This window comes from Oculina patagonica, unplaced genomic scaffold (genome assembly GCF_052425735.1).
Source record: "Oculina patagonica isolate OP01 unplaced genomic scaffold, crgOcupat unplaced2, whole genome shotgun sequence".
In the NCBI taxonomy this organism is placed as follows: Eukaryota; Metazoa; Cnidaria; class Anthozoa; order Scleractinia; family Oculinidae; genus Oculina; species Oculina patagonica.
This window is the reverse complement of record NW_027558036.1, coordinates 826661-846933: the sequence shown is the minus strand read 5'-3', so window position 1 is coordinate 846933 and position 20273 is coordinate 826661. Positions and strand designations below refer to the sequence as shown.

Sequence of the window (20273 nt, the reverse complement as noted above, 5' to 3'; positions counted from 1 at the left end):
CCCTTTTGCCCCATAGCCTCACAGGGTCAGCTTTCCCTGTAGAGTGGGCCCCAAGTGTTGCTGTTGTTGGCTGTTGTGTTTGTTCCCAAGGGTCCTGGAGATTAGGACCCCAGTTTCTTGGGAACCAGGGAATGTGGTTGCCTTTGTTCCCAAGGGTCTTAGGACCCCAGTTGCTTGGGAACTGTTCCCAAGGGTCTTAGGACCCCAGTTGCTTGGGAACCAGGGAATGTGGTTGTCTTTGTTCCCAAGGGTCTTAGGACCCCAGTTGCTTGGGAACCAGAAATGTGGTTGTGTTTGTTCCCAAGGGTCTTTGGACCCCAGTTGCTTTGGAACCAGGGAGTGTTGTTGTGTTTGTTCCCAAGGGTCTTAGGACCCCAGTTGCTTGGGAACCAGGGAATGTTGTTGTGTTTGTTCCCAACCTCTCGTTGCCAACCAACTTACCTGTAATACTCTGCATGATTCCTATTGGCAACTCGAGCACTCCACCCCTTACCCCTTTTCTCCCACTGAACTTGTTGTCTTGTTTTCATGTCATGGGTTGGGAGCATTAAAGTCACATTTAGCGAAAAATAACAACAGTCATTTCGCAATTCTCATAGAAAAGTCGTTTTACAGTTCACAACAGTGTAACCAAATCTCATTTAACGAGAAAAAAAAAACATTACACAATTTATTTTACGGAAATTATACATGTGTGAGTAATATTTTTGACAGACCTTTCCGCGATAAATGAGGATTCTCAGTTACAACTGAGCAAACGAACTGTTCATGTTGACCCATGTTGAATATGAAGAAAGCTAATTCTAAATCAAAGTTGTCAAAAACATATTGACGCGATGCTGGTCACGTAACAGCGAGTATATAGTCCGCCCTACCTCGTCCCCAGGCGCTGATCAGCCGGATGGTTAAGGTCAGGCGGGAAAGCAGGGAGCGCCAGGGTTGATGGCTAGGTTGTGTCCTTTTTCCCGTCTGCATTAGTCCCACAACGCCAAGCGAACCGTGCACATCAGTCCCACAACGCCCAGTGAACCGTGCACGACCAAGGAGAAGGACGCCTGGGGACGAGGCAGTAGTCCGCCTGAGTTTAGGCTCGGTTTATACGTCGAATTTCGCGTTTGCCGAATCTTATTCAGGAATTAAATGTTTGCAAATTTCGACGTTTCAATCCATTAAATGCAACTTCTGTCGCATCGTCGACTGGGCAAGTCGAATATTTGACAGAGGTTCGACAGTCGCTTTATACGACGAACTTGACATGTGTCGAATCGAATGCATAAATTAACCAAAATGATTTAAATTATGTTTAACTCACAATTCTTCATTTTTTCCTAAATGCTATGAGCGGATCGGCAGAAACAAAATGGCGGAATCGGGTGCGATGTGCAGCTCTTGTTTTTCTCAAATACTTAAATACACATGTTTAAAACGCGCTTTTCCATTCTGCATCAAGGGCTTGGGTTTTGAAAAAAAAAAAAACGAGACTCCAGGATGGAGAAAGTAATAACAGGTTGAACGCTATTAGTTTGGGAGAATATTCTCCGAAATTCTTCATGTCTTCCATTTCGAAAATACGGCTGTTTAGAATTTCGCGTACGCAATGGGCGCGAACATTTTGACTTCTGTTCAAGACTTGTTTTTAAACAGCCAATCAAAAACTTTGAAACTATTTGAATTCCCTTTGTCTTCAGAGCCCTTCGTTTCTCGTTCCAAGACCCACCGGCTAAGAGACGCGAAAAGGACTATGGTAACGAGAATGAAACTCACTCATGAATTAACTGCAACTCTTCAAATTCGGGTATTAAATTCGGCAGATGTGAAATGCGACTTTTATACTGGGTCTTTAACTTGTCACTGATATTTAACGGTGCGTGCATCTTTTTCTTTTCCTTTTTCACATAACATTAAAAGCACAAAATCACAATTGACTAAAACATATTAAGGATGTTCGCGCTAATTGTATCTGTGCATCCGACATACCAAGATATATACATTGTAAGCTTCTGAAGATACTCAATTTTAGCACTTTCACGTAAAGCTTTGGATGGCAATTAAACGTTATCATCTCAGGCTTTTTAAAAAATTACCGTGCAAATCATTACACCTTGATCCAATTTATTTTAATCAATGTGCAATAATTCGGGGAGGAACTATTAAACTTTTTATTTACAGGAAAAGAAAATCATTAATTTGAAATTGGCTGGCTTCTACGTTCAAAACGATTTTTGATGTACTTACAGCACTCGCAAAGCCATGAGAGAAGAGAAAATTTCGGCTGTTAAATTCTGAATTTGATTGTCTTTTACGTTTCTAGGAGAAAACAAACATTCAAACAATCAAAAACCATCCAGATGTTATTTCTGTTTACTTTCCACGTTTACTTACTGATCCCTGCCTAATCCTAGTCCTAATAAATAAGAAAGTGAAAGAAAACTGAGTTATCAAAATTGGCTGACTTCTTTGACGTACTTACAGCGTTTGCAAGGCCAGGAGAGGTGAGAAAATATCTGCTGTTAAATTCTGAATACGGTTGTTTTGTAAGTTTCTAGGAGAAAAAACAACATACGAACAACAAAATCATCCAGATGTTATTCTTTTTGTTTATTGTCCACGTTCACTTATATTAACAACACCTGTCTTATCCAGACCTAATAATTAGAAAATGAAAGAAAACTGAGTTATTTAAAATTACTTAATACTCTTGGTCATTCCAGGAAAAGCAACCTTTGTTCCTGTTTACCGTATTTGTTTTATTGTGATACTAAATAATATATCATAAGACAAAAACAACAAGGATTAGCTCCAAATTTAATTCCTTGAAAAATCTTCCTGCCAGAAGATTTTTATTTTTTTAATGCCAAAAACCTACAAAAAGCGCGCGTACAAAAGCGGCCTACAATCATTGACAAATGTCGTTGGCCAATCCACCCACTCCCCCCGTTTCAATGTTGGACAGTACAATGTGCCTAGACTCCCCGTGCAGTGTGTTTCATGAGCAAAAGTAAGCAGCAATTGCAGGCATTATTTTTTTGCATGCTACGCAACATTGCGCAGGAGGAGAGGGGAAATTACTTAACTTTTATATGTTACAAGTAAGAAAAACAGCAACTGCGCCAACATTTTGTCACTGATTGCAATCATTGACAAAAGTCGTTGGCCCACCCACCCCCTCCCCCCGTTTCAATGTTGGACAGTACAATGTGCCTAGACTCCCCGTGCAGTGTGTTTCATGAGCAAAAGTAAGCAGCAATTGCAGGCATTATTTTTTTGCATGCTACGCAACATTGCAAAGGGGGAGAGGGGAAATTACTTAACTTTTATATGATACAAGTAATAAAAGCAGCAACTGCGCCAACATTTACTTGAGTCGGCGATTTTTCTTAAGGGAACTGTGTCATGAATTTAAGCCAAATTTAAACATGAAAAGATGGCCATAGAATTAAGTGAAACATAAAATAAACCATTTAACGGATGGCGGTATGGTTCTTTGCCAAAATTTTAAGTTTCATAGCGAGTATTTGGCAAAAATTAACCAAGCCGTGACACTGGTCCTTTTAATTTATATTACAATAAAATCGACAAAAAGAACGAAAAATGCTGACAAACGTACAACTCTGCCAAGCTCGTTTGCTTCGTGAATAACCCTGTGGGTAGATATGGAATTATATTGGATGACAAGTCCCTGAAATAAAAGGAGAAAAATTATCGTCAGTACAGGGCGATAAAAAAATTAAAAGAGACATGTTTTTACAAAGCAGCACTTCGTTTGCAACAATACGAAAGAAGATTAACTGTACATGTTAATGAGAGCGCTGCTGTTCTGCTTTCTAGCAATGGTACTTTTATAAAATCTGCTGTAATTGAACAACACTCTTTCAATAATAACCATCCCAAGTTTTGTGCGAAAAATGCATCTTGGTGTGTTGGACGTCAAATGAGTCAAAATTACCAAATACTATCATTAAGTAAAAAATCTGGGCAAATGAGGCTTGCGCTGGCAAAGACGAAAGTTCGCCGCTGTTGTCAAATTTGCAAAATATTAATTCAGTTAAATGTTGAATATCTAAACGATCGAGTTACTTGATTGATCAAGTTAAAAAGAACAAGTAAAATACGGCCTAAATGTTTTCCAAGACAAACTTGCATGTATTTTGCAATGCGACACGCACGAGGGTGGTAAAAGTGGTTGGTAAAAGGGGTGATCTAAATCACGTTTCACCCAAAACATAAATATAAACATAATATTTCACGTTTTAGTATGCATAAAAACTAAAAAAATTGTTCTCACTGACTAAAACTGTAAAAAATATCTGGCTTTTCGGTTAAAAATGCTATAACTTTCTTCAGCACAAATTGAAAAGGTCGTCCAGATGTAAATATTTTTTCTTTTTTTAAAAAAGGCGATAACTCACTAGTGATTCAGAACAGGATTCTGTACATGTCGGGAGTGTTCATGTGTTTGTTGTAGTCAAATTCGGTTTCGAATAGAATGCCACGCATTTGAAAACAGTCTGATCACAAGAACAACGGCTATAATCTTAACGTCGTCGAAATCGAATTCTCGATTGTTTTGCATGCAACAGAGAGTTCTTGCACCAATAGAGATCTCTAGCTTGTCAACAGTAAAAACAGCTCTTTTGTGCTCTCTTGTTCTAGATCTTACAGCAAGGAGCCCAAAAGTGTGACCACTTTTAATTTATTCACATTCTTCCGTGCAGATTTAATCCAATCAGAAGTCAACTGGAACCTGTTCTTGTCTTCTGATTGGATGGTTGTTGCACGAAAGAATGTGAATTAATTAAAGGTGGTCACACTTTTGTGCGCCTTGCTGTAATGCTCGTGATGTTTGTCTTATAAAAACTCTCTCACAGTCTCTGCAGTTAGTTTTATAAACTGCTCCCGTCGATAGATCTTGAGCACACTTTTTAAAGGAGCTACGTCACGAGAATTTTGCAGATTTTTGAACTAAACTGTTCCGAAATTAATTAGTGATAGCGACCTAACCCATGAAAAACATTTTTTGAACATCGATCTAATGGGAGATACAGCCTTAATTTGTAGATAATCATAATCAAATTTCGGCACAAATATCGATCTTTTACGACACGCGAAACTGAAAACTTTGAAAAGTTTAGCCTTACTGAATTTTTCAATTGCAATCCATTTCCATCCTAGCCATCCGCAGCCAAAAAATGCTTGTTAAATTCGTTGCTTTAATATAGCAATTTTTAATGAAAATGGACCATTGTGCAACTTTTTGTGTGTGTGCGTGTTCGATTTTGTTCGATTGTCGAACTCAATCGAACTCAATCCAAGGTATAAGTTCGATAAAGTTCGATTAAAATTCATGCCAGGCGATCAGTCCTAGTCACGCATTTTACCACACGTAGTCTTGTTTTTAAACGTTTACTTGAGAATCTTCTGGAAAAAAAAAACGATTTACAGTCACATTTAACGAAAAATAACAACAGTCATTTCGCAATTCTCATAGAAAAGTTGTTTCACAGTTCACAACAGTGTAACCAAATCTCATTTAACGAGAAAAAAAAACATTACACAATTTATTTTACGGAAAAAGGGTCTTTCATCGATCATAATAAAACCCTTAACCACTCTCATACATGTGTGAGTAATATTTTTGACAGACCTTTCCGCGATAAATGAGGATTCTCAGTTACAACTGAGCAAACGAACTGTTCATGTTGACCCATGTTGAATATGAAGAAAGCTAATTCTAAATCAAAGTTGTCAAAAACATATTGACGTGATGCTGGTCACGTAACAGCGACTATATAGTCCGCCCTGCCTCGTCCCCAGGCGCTGATCAGCCGGATGGTTAAGGTCAGGCGGGAAAGCAGGGAGCGCCAGGGTTGATGGCTAGGTTGTGTCCTTTTTCCCGTCTGCATTAGTCCCACAACGCCAAGCGAACCGTGCACATCAGTCCCACAACGCCCAGCGAACCGTGCACGACCAAGGAGAAGGACGCCTGGGGACGAGGCCGTAGTCCGCCTGAGTTTAGGCTCGGTTTATACGTCGAATTTCGCGTTTGCCGAATCTAATTCAGGAATTAAATGTTTGCAAATTTCGACGTTTCAATCGATTAAATGCAACTTCTGTCGCATCGTCGACTGGGCAAGTCGAATATTTGACAGAGGTTCGACAGTCGCTTTATACGACGAACTTGACATGTGTCGAATCGAATGCATAAATTAACCAAAATGATTTAAATTATGTTTAACTCACAATTCTTCATTTTTTCCTAAATGCTATGAGCGGATCGGCAGAAACAAAATGGCGGAATCGGGTGCGATGTGCAGCTCTTGTTTTTCTCAAATACTTAAATACACATGTTTAAAACGCGCTTTTCCATTCTGCATCAAGGGCTTGGGTTTTGAAAAAAAAAAAAAACGAGACTCCAGGATGGAGAAAGTAATAACAGGTTGAACGCCCTAACACCTGCCATATATCAGACCTAATAAATAAGAAAGTGAAAGAAAACTGAGTTATTTAGAATTACTCAATACTCTTGATCATTCCAGGTAAAGCAACCTTTGTTCATATTTTACCTTGTTTGTTTTATTGTAGTACTTTGGATTCATTCACGAATCAGGGAGTAAGGATGTGGTTAATTAAATAAGGCGTACAAATTTCTTGATTTTGTTGTATCTAAATGGCAAATGCAACCGCGTACTTTGCATAATTTGCCTGGGGGACAAAACTTAAAGCGTTTATTGAGGCTAAACTTTAAGCGTTAATCTTGGTGAAAGGCGACATTAGGGACTTGCGATTGATGTTGTTACATTTATAAATTAACATACAGCGTATTAAGTCCCTTCAAGTCAGCAAAGGCGTCTAAAGATATACTACTGATTTCATTCAGCTGTAGATCTCTGTTAAAAAATAGAGAAAAAAAACAATGAATAAATCGGAATGAGTCGCAGCAAAAACACATCTTCTAAAATAAACTCATTGTAGCGGATGCCTTAAATTTGGTTGTTTTTTATGTTACTAAAGTACATAAGATTCGGATTCAGGACTAATAAAATCATGAACGTTATAGTTAATTAAGTTAAATTAATTTTTGCGCAGTATTTCCATTATTGGTAGTATATCGAATAGCGTAAGTATGGCGTAAGAAGTAGTATTTAGAATAATGCAAGCCTAAAAGCGAATTGAAGCACCCCAACTAATTATAGTTTTATTATTGTAGAATTTACAATAGTGTTAACTTTCCATTCTGGTTTTTAAGGGACAAAAAAATTATGGTACTATCTTACGGCACAGCAAAATTTGCTAACGGGACAGTTATCTTAAAGCAGAACAAAATTGATTTACGACAAAAGAAAACAACTCGCAAAAAATCACGGCAAGAGTAATTCGACTCTGATCGGTACAGATTTAATCAAGCCTAAAACCGGAGCTCCCCAGTTATTCATTATTTACAGGACTTTACAATAATATAAATAATGTACATGTGGTAACTAAGCATACAAAATATTTAAAGTACGTTGGCCCATAGAATAAATTAAATACCGACTAACGGAAAACAGGTATTCAACTCTTGGTAAAAGAAAATTATCTCACCGCAAAAGAAAATCAATCACGGCAAAAGAAAATAAACGTATATATAAAACTCACGCCAAATAATCAGCTCATGAACCGAGCAAAAGACAATAAACCCGCTACAAAAAGAAATGAAATTTCGGCAAAAGAAAATTTACTCCATGCAAAAGAGAATCAATTTACGGCAAATGAAGAAAATCAAGTTATGACGAAAGAAAATCATCTCAGGGTAAAACAAACTCAGCTTACGGTAAGAGAAAATCAACTCACGGCAAAAGAGAATTACTCTCTGTGAGACAAGCAAATCAACTCACGGCAAAAGAAAATCGCCTCACAACAAACGATAACTAATTCACAGCAAAGGAAACTCAACGCACGGTAATATATAATCACTGATTGACGACAAAGGAAAATCTGCGTTATGGCAAATTAACTCAAAGGCAAAAGAAAATCAACTTAAGGCAAAAAAAATCAACTAATCGGTTTGCCTCCTCTCCGCATGTCCGTCATTTCTAACGTGTTTCGTGTGATCATGATTGAAACTACCTCGTGAGGTTGTTTCAATCATGCTCAGAATTAACATGTTTCGATCATGATTCGCGCAACGCGCAGTCTGATGTGAACACTTTTCATAGCGAAACATGTTTTCATCGCGATCAGATTACTCTTTCTTCGGCCTAGTGTGAACACAGCATTAGTCAGTCTTTAAAATTAACCTAACCTCTGTTTCACTAGTTTAATAGGATACAAACATATATAATTTTTTATTGGTCCAACCTTTGTCTGTGACGTCACTTAATACGTTTTTGAAATAGGGTAAGGTTATGCAGCAAAAATTTAAACAAATATTGTTTAACTGTCGAACTGCATAATAGCACTGTATGTCTGCCTTGTAAGCTGCCACTTGTTTTTTTTTTTGCATTAGAAGGTAATAAATTATTTATTATGACACGTATGTACTGTCGTGAATTGTAATAAACGTCGTGAATTGTAATACCTGTCGTAAATTGTAATAACAGTTGTCTTGAATTGTAATAGCTTTCGTAAATTGTAATAAAAGTTGTCGTGATTTGTAATAACGCACCTATCGCAAATTGTAATAACACATTGCGGTATTTTGTAATACTCCGAGCGCTAGCTGTCGTAAATTGTAATAACACATTGTCGTGTTTTGTAATAATCCTTTAAAATGAGAATTAGCAATTATACAGAAATCTGGTTTTCGTTTTCTATCAAGAAGAATAGTTAAAGATGCCGTGGTGTAAATTTATTTTCCTGCTTGGTATCGTCATAAGAGTTATTCAACAATATTAACCAATTACTCACCGGAACGGCGACAAATTTGCAGCAAAGCACGTTGTAAGGAAACGTGAAGTTGCATTATTTTGTTATTCCTTTAGTCGGTTTGTAACAAGTCGTTGGTCTTTATTTTTGTGAGGGAAAAACGGTATAAACATGTTTGCATGATATTTAGCTTGTCTTTGAAGTGTTGAGCCACTCCACCTTTTATCTCCGTTTGGTGTCGACTGACCGAGTTAAATTTTCACATTAAAAAAGTAAAACGAGTTATGAGGAAGATAATGACGTAGTCAAACACAACAGATTAGTAGTAATGGCGGTTCTTCTTTCTTTTCTCCGTGTTTTCGTTTGATTCTTACAACCACATCGACCTTGTCTTCCTCAATATTCATTGCCGTCATATTGATTTTGTGACCAGTTCTTGTTGTTTTCAGGCTCCACAGCCATGATGCTGTGGTATCAGACTACCCATTGCAATTCCCGAACTCCTCCTATTTTTACAATGTTCTTTTAAATAATTTTGTTCAGATGACTTTTTTATTTTATTTTGGCTGAAAGAATTGTCCAGTAAATATCCCTTTTAAGCGATGACGTAGTCAACGCTTTATGCCGGAGCCCTTCGAACAGGTCTGTCCCGATCAATTGAACAACCGAATAGGACTGGGAAAGATAAAGTTTAGAACAACAAGAAATTGCCGCGAAGAACACAAAGCAAAATACTCCTGGGAAGTTAGAAAGGACTAAGAAAAGATATAAACGAAATAGACAAATTATATTTGACAAATTCTATTAGATTCAGTAAACAGACATCTGTACAATTAATGGCTTCACTAGTGTAAACGAGAACAATGCGTCAAATAGAAGAAATATGTTGTATTGGATTCGAGAACTACACACAGAAATGATCAATTGAACTTTACTTTCTGTACCCTATGTCCGACGTCCCCAATACATTCGTTTCTGAGTCACGTGACGTAAATGAAAAGTAAACGTAAAGTTCTTCATGTCAAGAATATTGATAAGATTGTATCGTCCAAAATTCGAAAAGATCAAACAACGACTTCGGTAATGCTTGCGTCTCAGAAAATGGTTTCTAAAATGCAGACAAAGGTACAATAAATGGTATATTCGTAGCGAAACAAAAAGAAAAGAAAGAGAGAAGAGGACAAAAAAAGAGGTCTATGACCTACTCGTGAATGCGTTAGATATATTTGAATCGTTTCTTTGAACAGTATAGTATCGATGGAAAATATTCATTATAGGGATTAATAATAATAATCAACTTTATTTAAAGAGGGTGAACATATAACAGGTCGCCTAGGTATAAGAATTACTTTTTTCCTCTCTTTAATTGCTTTGCAAACCGATGCCTCAGTGGTACAGCTCTGCGTTCTTTAGCGTGTGACCCGGGATCGACTTTCATACCCCGTGGCCGGCTAAGATTCTGTTTTCTTCTTATTTTTTTTTCCACGGATATTACATACATATCTGTCTTGTATAGAGTTTCATTACTCTTTTACTGATTATCCTTTAATAAATCGTGCCGTGATTTAACCTTCCCAGTCTTTTCATAACACATACATAAAGTCACTGCTCATCGTTAGGAGAAAAAAAGTTTCCCGATAACGATTCGAACCCACAACTTCCCTCTCTATTTTGAATTACAAGTCCAGAAGCTCATCCATCACACTGCATCGCGACAACATAATTGTTTGGTGGTAATCAGTTATGAACAGCACCATAGCAGGCTCAAGTGAGTTCTGCCAGTACCGAAGTCGTGTCAAAACTACATGTGCTGGAATAGCCAAAAATCACATACCCCTTATAAATTATCTTGGGAATATTTGGAAATCAAAAATATATCTTGGAAAAAAAAAATTGGAATCTATTGGCTCTTTCATACACATGGGTAATCAAAACTGGATCCAAGCGGAGCCGTTTCTTTTTTATTTTATTTTATAAAATAAAATAAAAGAGAAACTTATGATCAAATATAATATTTATTATATTTGCTCCTTATCTTAACATATAAACTATTGAATTTAACCTGGACCCTTACCTTAGACCAACCCTGGAAAAAACTTCTTATACTATTTTTGTAAAAAATTTTGTATCTTGTGCGTTTAAATCAATTTTCAGATCTATGCCTGAACATAACAGAGCGAAGCTGAAGTGATTATCATATTAGTTATTAATATCTTTTGTTACCTCAGTAAGCTCATTTTCATTATTGCTTATTTCATTATCAAGTATAATGAGAAATTTTTTACGCTTTATCATAATGTATTCAAGTTCATCATCTTTAGAAGCGTTAATTAAAAGTCTTGAATGCTTTTTTATATCATAATCATCCCATCCTTTATATGTGGATTTATTAATAAAAATAATCTTATTTCCATTTTTAATTTGCTCTGTAGGTATTGGTATTTCCATTATATATATAATAGAAAATATTTTTTCTTTTATATGAATATAGGCTAATGCCCTTAAAAATCTATTGTTAGTCTCTTTATCAGCCTTTGCTTTTCTTGATTTATTTTTTTCTGATGCATCCTCCTTCGGTTTTTCATTGTATTTGGCTATCGTTCTGTATCGCTTCTTGTTTATATTACAGTCAAAATACATATATTTGTCTTTAGTATTATCTTTAATCTTGATTTTACCTTCTAATTGAGCTATTCTTGCTCTTAAATCTCTCTCATTATCAATCTCTACTTTATATTTGATCTCTTTAATCTTTTTATTAGGATTCATTCGTATATTTATGAGCTGGTCACTATATTTTTTAGCATATTCTTCAATATATTTGGTCTCGACTTTTTCGAGGGATCTCTTACTGTCACATGGGCAGTTTACCAATAATTCTATCCTCGGAACATAGTTTTTCAATTTATATACTTGGCTGTTTTTATTAGTTAAATGCCATTTTAAACGTGTTTGGATATCCTCACATGTCGAACCAATATATTTTTTTTCATTGTTAAATGAAACTAGATATATTTTACCATTCTTATACAAGCTATTGAATCGTGAATTAATTAGCTCAATATCGGGCTGTTTCCTTATTTTATAAACACTATTTAGATCGTTGTTATTTAGTCTGATATATTCTATTTTTGTTGTCCTCGATAAAGCAGTATATAATTGTTTTTTATCCATCCTACTAGTATCATATATGTTATACGGTTCGTCGATACTAGCGCCCTGGTATTTGTAAACTGTTACACAAAAGCTTGGAATAAAGTTCTCCTCTAGTTCTTTCTGGTTAAACCAAATATCATTTATGTAATATAAAGTAGTTTTTCCTTCTTCCTTGATATCTTCAATTTTGAATTGCATTGTATTATATATCTCTTTGTCCTTGATATTTGATGTTGCTATTAGAGGCATATCTTTACAAACTATATAAGATTCTTTCTTGTTATTATAATTGAAATTTACCTTGTAATGTTGTTTGTCTTTACAAAAATCTTTACAACATTGAGTATTTACATCTATCCTTGTTTTATTAAGATAACAAATATTTTTCATAAGTGTTTTATCAGTTTGTTCAAACTGATGGAATATCTTACCTTTTTTTAAGAATTTATTTAACATACTATAAGCTTCATTGTCGTATCGAGCGCACTCTTTGATATATTTTAATGTTTCTCTATTTGGACACATTTGATTTATCATAATTATATGATATACGACTTCCATTTTCAACAGGCGAGCATTGGTTTGAGTCTCCAAACATATATACTTTGATATTATGTTTTAAAAATGCTTGATATAACATTGTTATCCATTTGTTGGGTATCATCGAATATTCGTCTATAAAAAGGGTTTTGTCTTCTAGAGAGCTCATATCCCTCCCCTTCCATTCACAAAAAAATGAATCAAAAGTATGACATATTTTATTTGCTTCATTGATATCGAAATCATTTTTGATCAATCTTGATTTGACGTTTTCGATAGCTTTATTTGTATAGCTTAATACTAATGGCTTATCCTCTTTAGTAACCATATTGCATAATTTAGTCGTTTTGCCAAAACCAGCATTTCCACTGTAAATAACTCCCTCTCCTAAAACATCCTTATATTCTGTTATATCAATATTATCTCGAGATTTTTTTTCAAAGTAAGAAAATCTACTTTCAGTCACGAATGGTTTTCCTATGCATTTTATATCAAATTTGACATCTTTCTTATGCTTGAACAAAACTCGGGGATTTTGTATAAGAATGCCATCAGTATTAATTGATATAATTTTACTCTCATCATCATAACATTTGTCTAATAGCTTAAGACATTTTAATATAGCCCCTGATATCACGAATCGATTGATACTTGTATGGTCCGAGAATAATCTTTCAATCTTAGTCTCTTTTATAAGAAATATATCATTGTAATTTGATATTGTTATATTTTTTCTCTCGTTTAAGGAGCTTGTCCAACAGCATAAAGCAGTATCGATATCAGATGAAATAAATCCATGGTTTGTTTTGTTATATTTGCGTCCTAAATTACCAATAAACGCATTAACCATCAATTTTGCTGCTCCTTCATCAAAATTATTGAATATATACTCGATATACCCTTTGAAAGTGTCTGGTTTTAATGCTTTTTTGATACGATTTTGAATTTTATCAGGCTCCTCGGCATATTTAACATATCGATGAGATATTTTATGAGATCCTTGTTATAAAAACCCGCCTCTATTTTGATTGGAGCATTAAAACATTTTAACATATACTCATCGATATAATATTCTCCATTATCATTTAGATCGTCTTCATGGTTAAACTCTTCAATGGAGTCGTGGATGGTATATATTGGGATCGGAGATTTATTGTTTAATAAAATGCTTGGATAGCACTTTGATATATCAATAGACACTAAATCTGATATATCTTCATCTGTTATTTCGTCCATAGTAGCCCATTGGAGAGCTCTTGGATAATACTCATCTAGGATTTGACGCGTTTTGATATTGTAAGATGACTCCGGTATAAAACCATTTAATTGTTTATAAAGAGCTGAAGCTATGCTTGTGAAGCTCTGATTAGACCATCTAAAATCATCCGATTTGTATATATCAAACAGCTTGTCACATATACTCTTTCTCTTGTCATATTCATCATTAAGCACATACATATTACGATTGTGATCAATAAAGCCACTCAAAACACCATTATTGTCCCAATGCATGTATTCAACATAGTAATTAGATTTTTTTGTGTATAGGTCTATTGCGATGGTCATTTTTATATCCTGTGGTAATATAAAAATTTTATCCTCTTCATTAATCGACTGTATTTCATCAATATTGTTTAGTTTGTTAATATTTTCGTGTCTTGAATTCCATTTAAATTCAGCCATATATTTAAGTAAATATTTACATCCTCCCTGGTTAGCTTCTATGGCAGTCGTCTTTAATAGTTGATCTGTAATTGGCAATAGATGATGATCTTTACAAATATAAGCAAGACTAATACGGCATTCATTTTTTGCAATATGAGATACAAATTTTCTATACCGACTGTCAAATGCGTGAATAGAGACATTTGGATGACAAGTACTAGCCCATCTAATTAGCTCAAATGTACTTATCATTTCACCCTCTCCTGTAACATAGCTATATATCTCATCTTTTAGTCGTTTATAATCATATATTTTGAATCCTCGTTTTCCCTTAACTTGATCCCAAATATAATCGACGACGCAGGAATTATTACCATGACTTCTAATTGGTCTTTGATTGCTAAGAAGATGTGATACTAATTTAAGATTACCCATTTTGTGATCAAAAAAGCTTTGTTTTTTCAGTATTATATATTCAAATCCAAGGTGACTGATATATTCTCCGGATAAAAAATTCACTTTTGTGTTTAATAAGGTATATAGCGCAAACTTATATATGTCATCATCAGACATATATGATGGAATAAACGTCTCAATCGGCCCGTATATTTTATCGATTGATGTATTATCTGGTCTATTTAGTTTAATTTTGATTATTAGAGAGATATTTATATTTCTATTCATATCATCTAATCTCTGTTCAAATAATGAGATAAATGACCTTTTTTGTCTGTTTTTGTCTGTTGATAGACTCATTTCATTTTTTCTTGAGCCTTGCACAGACATTGGTTTCATTGGAAATGAAATTACATTCTGTTTGGGTTTACTCATAATCTCTTCATGAGTTGCCAATATTTGATCCATTTTTTGTTTAAATTTATGATCTTTGGTATGATATTTGTCTGTTTCTTTCATCTCGTTTTCTAAATTCTTCTTAGCTCTGTCATGAATGACTTTGTCAATGACATTTTGTCTTGTTGACTTTTTTACAAGATTCATCCAAGAAAAGCCTAATTTTTTAGCATCAATATAATAATTTGATAGTTGTTTCAGAGTATTAATTGATTTAGTTTGGGGTTTAACTATTTTTTTAGCTTGAGATTCAACTATTTTTTTAGCTTGGGTTTTATCCTTGTGTACAGCGTCAATCAACACTAAATTATCGATGTTGTTATTATTGATATTACCATCTAAATGAATAATATGACCTCCATTGGGATACTTACCATTTATTTTATATATATTATATATAGATTCATATATAAATTCATGAACTTTATATAATACCCATTCTTCTCCATTAAATATATAAGTGACTAATCCATCATGCGTTTGTTTTAGATTTTAAAACTTTCTTGGTTTGAATATTAATGATTTGTCCTGTTTTATCAGCACCATAATCATCATATATCGGGTGAATATACCATATTTTTCCAAGTAAATTAATTTGATCAGCATTCATATTAATATTAGTTGAGATATTTTTTGTCATTTTGTATTTATTATATATATATTACTATCTCTTTAAGTCCCTTTTTGAAAGATAATTATCTGATAAAATTCTGTTTTTGTGGAAGCATGTGATGATATTAAAATCTGTCTTATATTGAGTATATATTGTGTGTATATTTATATATAATATTTTATTTTTATTTTTTATTATTAGGGATAGATATATTTTTTTAATAAGCTTATTTTAGCTTTAAACACCCATCTTGGTAATCATATCTGAATCAATACTTGTAATAATTTAATAAAGTACGAAAATTGAAATTTTCAAATATAAAAATTTTTTAAAACACACATAAAGATTTGACACATATTAAAATTAAAAATGTCATTAATTAAAATTAATAATGTCGAATATAAAATCCATCCAATATATGATTTATATGGTTCTGATAATCAAGGTAATATTATTAATATTGTCAAAAAAAACCTCAAAAAGGGTGATAAATTTTTTAATGGTTATTATAAATGCCTTATACGATTTTCAGGACGAAGTGGTTATAAAAGTATGTTTTCTCATTATTTTATTTGGGAATGCTTTTACGATTTAATACCAAGTGGTAAAACAGTTATTCATATAAATGGTAATAAAAAAGATAATCGGTTGTGTAATTTAGAGTTAATATCAGAGGAAAAGAAGGTAAAAATTAGTAAAGAAGATCGAGATTATAGTTTCGTTTCTAATAATCATAAAAATAGAAGATGTATAAAAGCAATTAATCAGGATAAAAATGAAATCAAGTATTATTTTAGTATATATGCAGTTAATAAACACCTTGGTATTAATCCGGGGATTATTAAGATGGTTTGCGAAAACTCAAATAATTGTAAAAGTGGTATCTCTAAATTTAATAATCATCGTTATAAATTTGAGTATATAAACGAAAGTGATATGCCAGAAGAAGATAGTATAAGACCAAAAAGAGTATCAAATGAGGAAAAAATGGAAAAGAATAAAGCTAGACAAAAAATATGGAGAGAAAAACAATTCACATGCTCGATATGTAATCAGTCATATAAAAATGCTTATAAATACATCCACAATAAAAAATGTAATTATAACCAGTAATAATAATATAAGTGGTTGTTAACACAACGATATACAGTAAAATACTGTGCTTCGATATATATTATATATACCTTATACATTATATATTACATTAATTTCTGTCTATATGGCTTTATAATCTTGTATCAAATGAAGACAAAAATCATATATGTTTAGATTGTATACCTGAAGACCAGAAACGACGACGTGGGAGACCTCGTAAGGATCAACGTTAAATACATATTTATTCAGTTTACGGTTTTAGCCATAAGTTATAAATGATTAATGACTAAAAGATGGTTCCACAATGTTCTATTATGATAACAAAAACATAGCAACGCAAATATTTACTTTTTGATAGCATAAGGAGATTATTGTATGATTTTTTTAACCAATCAAAAGCTACATATTTTGATTCACAATTGTGAAAATATTTTGTGAAACTTTATTCATTTTGTGAAATATTTTTGTGAAATATTTTTGTGAAGATGTAAGAACTATAGGGGTTCCCCCATGAAAATGAGTCATCATTACTTTCCAAGGTCATCATGTAGTCGTATGATTTCTATTGACCAATTATATTTCAACAAGTAAAAAGTTTTTTATATATAAACTTTTTGAGTAAATTTTACTCCCAAAGTTTATTCTGAAATTTACTGCCCAAGCTGTACCCTAACGTCATGTGGTAGCAACATAAAAATATAATCAATAGTATAGAGTGTCTTGTAATTCACAAATTGACGATGAATTAAAGAATATGGAAGAGTTTACATGCCCTTATTGTGGTCAACTATTAGCAGAAGGTGATAAAGTGGCTGAGCTGGCTGAGCCATGCTGTAGTAAGTAGGATATGTCAAATCAAAACGGTATAAATGTTTGTATTAATTGCGGTTTGGTTCATGGTTCTATTTATTACAATGAGTATTTCGATTTTTACGAGAACATACACAAGATATGGCGTAAAAGCATCTATCATCGTAAATACCACATTGAGGCTGTTTTAAATGATTTATGTATTAAAAATGGAGTTCAATTGTCTCATAATCAGCGCGATAAGATTTACAAAGTGTTTCATGAGATCGACAATATTATTCCTACACTAAATAAGAACCGTAAGAGATTAATCAATACTAAATTCATAATTAGACAGATATTCATGTTGCTTGGTCTTCCTTTTGAGTTTATAAAGGTTTCAAAATCGAAAAAAACCCTTCAATTTTATAATAGATATTGGACTAAAATTTTATTGTTAAAATTTGATAAGATCATACAAATTATGCACTGAATTTTCTATCATATTTTAGTAGAAACTTATCGATTATAGGGCTGGTATCCGTCACATAATCGTCAATGCTTTTCATTGTATTGAGGATACTTGAAGGATTATAATTGCCACTTCTCATAATACATTTGATAGAGTTGAGTAAATGCTCATAATTTTGATACGCATATATACAATTATGAATTTTTAGTTCGAGATTCTTATGTATCATCAAACCCTGAATCAATAATGAAATTGTTGATATTGTGATCAAAGCAATACCACCAGTCGCTATAGAGGAGGCGAATCCGCTTGATGCAAATATGATAGACAATGAATTCCCTAATAATTTCCATTTTTTGAAACGTTTAACAGCCTACTTGTAAGCCCAACATTTTCGATGATATGTTTGATAATAAGCTTTCAATTCTATAATTTGGTCTTCAGTAAGTTCGCTTGATATATGGTTCCATGTAAATATGCATTTTCGATGTTTAGTCATATATATTAGTTATATATGATTTTTTTGTTTTATCATTTTGTCATTTTAGCATTGCGCTTGTTCTTTATTGTGTAATACAGCTTCCTTATGTTTTGAATTAATCTCTCAATAGAATCAATAATATTGCTAACCAATTTCACTGTTTTCATATAATTTAATTAGATAATTTATTCAAAGAAAACATTTTTTGTCTTATCTAAAAATTGGATTTTATGATAAATGGGACCATTTATCGGGTATGTATTTTTACTAAAACCAAATGCTTGTATATAGTAGTCTGAAGAAATTTGGAGGCTAGATGCATTCAGCGTATACCCCGAGAAAATTTTATCGAGACTAATACCATTGTTACAAATACCGATCCGAAATTGACTCCCTATTTTAGTATACCAGACACGGTGGGCACAAAGTGACCCAAAAACGCTCATCTTCATTCATCTTTTTCGTTTTTGATACTGGCTATCTGAAATTTTGCATAAATATAGAACTCGTAATTCTCAAAAATCGTATGTTTTTTGTTTTTCGAATTTCGAATTTTTTGGCGGGAAAATGACGTCACAAAGTTGACGCCAAATTTTTTTTAATTAATGTGGAACATTTTATGACAGTTTCTGAAAGAACTTGTCGCAAAGATCCTAACATTGAAAAAAATTCTGAAATACGTCAATCCAAACCAAAGTTATGGTGCATTGAAGTTTGAGTTTTCCGCCATTTTGAGCTATTTTTAGTAACAAAATGGCGGGAAATTCAAACTTCATTTAGCGATAACTTTTGATTAGATTGACATATCTCAGAAATTTTTTCAGTTTCAAGATCTTTGCGACAAGTTCTTTCAGAAACTGTCAAATAATGTTCCATACTAATTTAAAAAAATTGGCGCCAACTTTGTGACGTCATTTTCCCGCCAAAAAATTCGAAATTCGAAAAACAAAAAACATACGATTTTTCAGAATGACGAGTTCTATATTTATGCAAAATTTCAGGTAACCAGTATCAAAAACGAAAAAGATGAATGAAGGTGAACGTTTTTGGGTCACTTTGTGCCCACCGTGAGAGATTCAAATATTTACCTATATAAGCAGATCTAATTTCCTCATAAGATACATCTAAATCATAATCGAGTGATAACTGATTAGACTCTATTTTAAACCATGGGTAATGAAAACTACTCCCATTATTGAAGTTTATTTTAATTCTTTTATTATCACCGGACTTATAGTCATATTTAAATGCCATATATATAGTCCAGTCATCGGATCCAGTTATATTTTCATTTAAATTAATTTCGAAACCACTCGTAAAGCCCTTTTTTGGATCAAAATCTGCTAACAATTTTGTGGGATTAAAGACAAGATTACCATTTAATCCAGACACTACAGCACCGTTGCTATTTGACATGATGAAATTTGATGGATCTAATAAATCAAAAAAGTATTCAAACACTTCATTATAATAACTTTTGGGTTGGAGTGATAATATTTTTGTTTCAAGATAGGCCTTAAGATTATCATTGAAGCTATTCAGTTGTTTATAATTGACGGCTTGGCTATCACTATTTCCCTCTAAAACGCCATAAATAGCTTTATTATCCATATTGATGGCTGTGTTGAAATTAATTTGGTCATTAGCTATATAATATATTTGATCATAAATACTTGGTTCGACATTGGATTGATGGCCAGATATACCATAAACAGTAAAATATGTTTGTAGTTTTTGATCATAAGAGCTTCCAGGCATATTTTTCA

At 33.2% G+C, this 20273-nt stretch overlaps 1 protein-coding gene across 1 annotated transcript in view; it reads right to left on the bottom strand.

The window, feature by feature from the left end:
* LOC144640220 (uncharacterized) overlaps positions 1–20273 on the bottom strand; it is a 303086-nt gene that overhangs the window by 249873 nt on the left and 32940 nt on the right. Inside the window, exons 6-9 of the mRNA XM_078499421.1 lie at positions 6816–6887; positions 3608–3679; positions 2471–2542; positions 2236–2307 (exon numbers count right to left, since the gene is read on the bottom strand). Coding sequence (XP_078355547.1) covers positions 2236–2307; positions 2471–2542; positions 3608–3679; positions 6816–6887 — 288 coding nt within the window. The remainder of the gene's footprint in view (positions 1–2235; positions 2308–2470; positions 2543–3607; positions 3680–6815; positions 6888–20273) is intronic.